Source organism: Alosa alosa, chromosome 20 (genome assembly GCF_017589495.1).
Source record: "Alosa alosa isolate M-15738 ecotype Scorff River chromosome 20, AALO_Geno_1.1, whole genome shotgun sequence".
Taxonomy (NCBI): Eukaryota; Metazoa; Chordata; class Actinopteri; order Clupeiformes; family Clupeidae; genus Alosa; species Alosa alosa.
The window spans coordinates 28105001-28111300 of NC_063208.1; the positions used below are offsets into that span (position 1 = coordinate 28105001).

Here is a 6300-nt window from a genome sequence, read left to right on the forward strand (position 1 = left end):
AGCAAGTGCGGATGTGTTTGAATGCGTGGCTCCAGTATTATTTGCTGCAGCTACAGAGAGTTAAAGCTAGTTCAGTTTGGTTTGAAAACTCTTCAAACGCTACTTTAAGAGACGGCTTTAATGGGGAGAGAACAGAACATTACACTGCATAGACTGTTGTCTCGTACGCGCGTCTCCAGCAAGAGGACGTGCCCGGACCCAAACTTCAACTTCGTGCATTAATGTTGTCCGACATTCTACGGATCTGGTGAGATCTATCTCGTTTTTGTATTTTTTGGCGTGGTATACCACCAGATCAGCGCTCGACTTTTTGCCTTTTTGTTGTGGATTACATATTTTTTCCGTTGCGTTCCGACAGTGGATTATACTCGCGGCCTACCTGTTTCCTGGTTGGAATCTAAAGACTGTAGCGCGAACCTGGGAAGGACTTGAAGTTTTCTTTAGTTTGGACTTTTAGTTTAATTTTGTGGACTGAGACAAAGGGGGGGATTCAAGTATTGTGTGGGTGCACGGAATAATTGGTGCAGTGATAATATACCGCGCTACGCGCGTCATTCAATTGAACTGTTTGGTGCGTCTTTTCTTGTTTGTGTTCAGCGCCGTCTGATATTTGTTTGTTGCTGTGTGCGTTATTCACGGCCTTACATCTGCTCTCATGCATATATGTTTAGTTAAGAAGGCAAAAAGTATTTGTGACAGTATTGCAGTGTTTTCTTATTATCAATGACTACTTGCATTCCAAAGAACCTCTTGTGCGTTTACGGTAACACAGTTCTTTAAAAATAACGTTAAAGGGCTGATTGTTACACATTTATGGATGAACAGAATGTATTCAGGTAAATTATCTGTGTGTGTGTGTGTGTGTGTGTGTGTGTGTGTGTGTGTCCAGAGAGACTGACCGCGGTTCCTGTTGAAGTTCTGCAGCGGGTCATATCCTGTCTCCTGCTCCTCAGCCTGCAGAGGGTGCCTTGTCTCAAAGTTTGGGTGCTGCATGTCCTGCAAATACACACACACACACACACACACACACACACACACACACACACACACACAGACACAGACACACACCAGGGTTAGACACAAGAGACAGTTGTCAGGGGTGTGAGCAGCACAGACCCTGGAGGCTGTGTTCTCTATCTGATGAGTGCAGAGAAGACCCAGCACAGTCATGTGAATGCAGATAACCGTGATAAGCGCAGAGCAACACTTCAAGTCATCACGGTCAGAAACCACAGCGTCAGATAAATGCAGTAATGTGTTCTGCCTGACACAGGGAGGTGGTGGGTTTCCTGGAAACACTACTGAATCAGGACTGTTGTTAAGAGGAGGTTAGTTGAGTCATGATGCTATGAGCAGCATACTGGCCATGAATTCATGGCCAAATAAAATAGAACATGTTTAACAGTAAGGACAAAATGAAGATTTGTGTTATTATAGCTATAGTGGTGAGAAAGATTGTGCTGCTATAACAGTTTGAGGAAGATCAAGCTGGTGGGATGAATGTTGGAGCAGGAGATGCTGAAATGAGGCCTACAGTACATTCACATTTATGCGTTTATGGACCCACATTCCCCCCCCCCCCCCCACACACACACATCTGTCCGATGACGAGAGAGGACACACTTCAATACACCTGAAGAACCACTCTCAAATTAGACACAAAACAAACACACACACACACACATCAATTCTCTTCCTCTTTCCATCTAATTTAAACATGCTTTTTTTTATTAATCTCTATTCTCAAAACGACCACAGCAACCAGTGTCTGCCCTAGAACTAGCAGAAGCATGAACTAACCAACTGAACATATCTTACACAGGATGTTAAAGTAGCTTGATGGTGGTGACAGCCCTGTTATCACATAGTACCAGTCTCCACACAGCTACGAGAGCCTAGGTCATTCTGACCATCCACAGGCAACCAATCATGTGAGAGGACCTGGACGTGTGTTGTAAGATTGGACCTGTGTGTTGTAAGATTGTTGTTGATCTACACACCACATATATCTCATTCCCACACACAGACAGAGAGAGAGAGAAAGAAAGAGAGGGAGCGAGAGTGAGAGTGAGAACTGAAACCTTGAACAATCTGCTGTGCTGCAGAGCTTAAAGGGAAACATTTATCTACAACTCCCTGAGGACACGCGAGAAATAAAACAAGATATCAATAAAAATAGGCATGATGGCAGGGAGGGAGAGAGGGAAAGAGGGAGAGAGGGGAGAGAGAGAGAGAGAGAGAGAGAAAGAAAGAGAGAAGAACCCTGAGCTTGCTCAGGAGCTCCTGCTTAAACAAACTCACATGCCTCTACTTCACCCACCAATTACAACCCCGCAAGCTCCCACCACCACATGACTACCAAGAATCTGACCAGCCACCGGGGCTGCCTATGGATCTCTCACACACACACACACACAGCTTTTAGCTTCACATACTGGGCTAGTTCACATATAACTTTTCAATTGACCTTTCAGAAAATTTGGTAACGTTTCCCAGCAAACCTGACCACACACAGACATGCACGCACACAGAGAGACATGCACGCACGCACACACGCGCGCGCACACACACACACGCACACACACACGCACACACACACACACACACACACACACACACACACACACCCCAAAAACATCCACCTACCCCCCTGAGACACACACACACACATAAAAGCCTGCAGTGAAGTGCACAAATCCCTCCACAAAGTGTACATCATATACAACAAACGTCTCCTTCACATCAGCAGCTCTGAGAGCAGAGGGAGCAGGGCAGGGGGAGAAGGGCATTAATCGGGGCAGGAGAGCCTGGGGTCAGGGCCTCTGTCGGGGCAATAATACAGCCTCATGACCCACCATGGTGTCTAAGACACACTGGGAGCAGAACAGGGGCAGGAGGGCATTAATCGGGGCAGAACAGCCTGAAGTCAGAGCCTCTGTCCGGGGCAATAACACAGCCTCATGACACAGTGTAAGACACGCTGGGTCCAGACAGATGAGTGCAGGGAGAATGAGAGCAAACTCCTCAGCGACAACACACACAGACACCACAGGACAAACACTTGTAAAAACTAGCTTTACAAGGACAATATTGGGATACTAATCCAATCAAGACAATACTCCGAATAAGATACTAGGGTCAGACTCTACTCTTCATCTACAATATGAACAGTATTCCAATATCATAAAACTGTACCATCACCCACCACTGATGTATAATATAATGTGTGAGAGCAATACTGAGGAGAAAAAATACTTTTTTTGTCTTAGTATAAGCTTAGTTATATTTCTTTTTAAAACTTTTTTTCTTATTTATGTATTAGAGGTCTTTGTCATTCTGTCTTCCAGGGCAAAAACACAGCCTCATCATGACACACCACAGCTGTGTCTAGACACGCCGGGCCCCACCACTCTCTCAGCACCAGAGACCAACATGGCTGCTGTGCTGAGACAATGAGCTGCCTGCAAACAGACAGGCACCACAGGAGAAACACTTAGCAATGTAGGCTAACGCTGACGCTAATGTAAATCTGCTCATATCTATGGAGGGCAAATCTGAGATCATTTCATTATTATGGTTTTAGTGTGATATGACTGAGTGAGTCCTGAGTGACTAGTGGTTTTTTGACACATGTTATGATGTGCAGAGTTAAGTATAAATCAATGGGTTGAATTTCTGCTTCAGTGCAGTGAGAAGCATAGATATAGAAACAGAACATAACATACTTATATCTATGGTGAAAAGTACAATCCTGCACTGGACGTCAAGGCTACCAGCAACGAGGCTAAAACCCTGGAGCTAGATCTAGAACAACAACAAGCTTTTCAGTGACTGGGCTAAACCCCCTGTCTGCTGAAGCTTATATTTAAGCATGCCTAAAGGCTTCTGGAGTCAGACGTTCTCACTTCATAGCTGGTCTGTGCCCGTCACATCATTCATATGCGAAGCCTTACAACAAACTTATCAGTCTTTCCACGTATAACATATGGCTCCTGTATGTTGTAATTTCCTCCTCTTTGCCATAAGACACGACACAGAGAGACTTTCACTGCCTCTTTTTAGAAACAGCAATCAGCACACTCTGTACTAAGGGCATGGCAGTATTAGAATGGTGAAACGAAACTTGCTTGAATACTACCAAACTAGTAGATTGTAAATCCACCATCACCACCAGTGAACACAGATAAGGGAGAGAAGACATCTTTTCCCAGGAAATAGCCTAACAGGGAGATATAAGAGGCCCTGTGGCTGTCAGTACTCCTCTGCTTACAGTATGCGCATATTGGACCATCTCCAACAGAGTCCCTTCTGCTGTAACCTTGAAACTAGATTAGAAACAGAACAAACATGGTCCTGATGAGGCCCTGTTTCTCAGAGTTATCTGGCTTTGGGTCACAAGAACCCAGCAGACCTCTGAGGTGGTTTGTCTCCATAGCAACCCCAGGGAACCAGATGACAACCTTTCAGCAGTACCCCACCCCAATCCTGATCATGTACAAAAGACATACGATAACTCCAGCGTTCCCAACGACAACACAATGCATCCTCTCAGCACTCTAACCTCACAAGAGCCCAACACATCATGTCAGGTATGCATATCCTCGGGGGCTATAGCCTACCTGTTCACTGGACCCAGTGTAGTTGGAACTCTTGTGAATACACCATCTCCTTTCTTTGAATGAGCTCAACTGTAATGTGATGCTGACTAGTTCAGATCAATATCTATCCTAAACAACGCACAAGATAGGCGGCAGCCATGCAATTGTCATGACAAAATGTTTGACTCATATTCTTTTTGAAAAGGACTATTTCAGTGCATAGATAGACCTGACCACTCCTTCAATTATGTCCTCATAATGACTAATAAGGGTATTTCTCTTCGCGCTAATCACTGTTGCACTCTGCTATGGGTTCCCTACCCTATTTGTCACGGTAGTATTGGTGTACTACTTGGAGTGAGCTATGCTATGAGCGTGTCCTGTTTGAGTCGAGTAAGAGGAAATGCCAGTGCCAGTGTGAACAGTCCGATTCGTCTATGGTTGTGGTCAGTTGGCAGCTAGCCAAGATTAGGAAACCTTATGGCGACAGAATGTTGCGAGTCTTATTTCTGTGGCGGTAGCTCAAAATAATCCGTCATATTTTTATTTTTTTTAACAAAATGTTCGTTTCTGTCGTTCAAAATGGGGAACCAGTAGCTCGAGCTCTCCACTGCATCTTATCTGCTCTCTACTTAACATAATTACGCCATTATGTGAATTTAAAACCTGGCAGACTAAGTGACATTAAACAGGGAAAAACACGACCCACAGCTAAATTTACATAGACTTTTCTTATTTGCTAGAGGCATAAAATACCGGAGCCTGATTGAACAGGCCTTGCTAGGCAAAAAAAAATAACTAGCGTGATCAAAGAAACACAGTCCATTTCGCGTCAACCAGTTGCGCTCGTTGTTTAACATCTCTGCATACTATTGCATTATCATGGGGGTTTAAAAGGTTATTATTTTTACCTGAAAAGTTTTATAAGAGTACCCCCATTCTGCTTCTGCCAGTCTGCATGTAAACACTCGCGCGAGTCAGGCGGATGTGTCTCTGACCAGCTGATCATGCACGTGACGCGCACGTAAAGGACGTCATGATGACAGCCGAGCAATCAAAGCGCAGGGCCCCCTGGTGCCTAAAGTGGGTTGGTGCAGACTGCCACTGCTACAGTCCTGAGATGTGGTGTCACATGATGTTGCTGTACTTGTCTGCATCCAATCCCATAGACATAATATACATATGTATATTATGTCTATGTCCAATCCTATGTTTAATCATGTGTTTCAAAGTTGCAGTTGTGAGAATAAACAAACAATTGCAATCTCTAAATCATAATTTGTGGAAACAAAACAACAACAGCAATCAACACAAATGATTGATTTCACCAGTTGAAAGTGTGAGTAAACTTTATATGGTGTGTCATATTGAACTTTTTTATTAACTTAGATAGGACTGAACAGAATGAAATTCCTTGTCTGGCCGATAAGTATAAGCCTACATTGATATTCTTCCTAGATTAACAGTCATGTTAAAATTACTTTCCGGTTCAAGCTCAAATTCTAGTTTGAATCTAGACAGTCCTAGCGAAATTTGTTTGTATAGCCTAATGGATCCCTGTTTGATGTTTTTCATAGCCTACCTGCAATGACCAGATAGATGTACAGTGTGATGGGCAAGTGGACTACATCTGTGGACTGGTTTATTACTGTAAAAGGCCTATATGCTAAGAGCTTCAGGGCTGTGATAGCTGAGTGGACTT

The 6300-nt window shown here is 44.0% G+C and overlaps 1 protein-coding gene across 1 annotated transcript in view; it reads right to left on the minus strand.

Moving 5' to 3' along the window:
- tbc1d5 (TBC1 domain family, member 5) overlaps positions 1-5596 on the minus strand; it is an 18382-nt gene extending 12786 nt beyond the window's left edge. The window contains 2 exon segments of the mRNA XM_048229245.1: positions 900-996; positions 5510-5596. Coding sequence (XP_048085202.1) covers positions 900-993 — 94 coding nt within the window. The 5' untranslated portion in view covers positions 994-996; positions 5510-5596.
- Between the last annotated feature and the right edge of the window lie 704 nt (positions 5597-6300).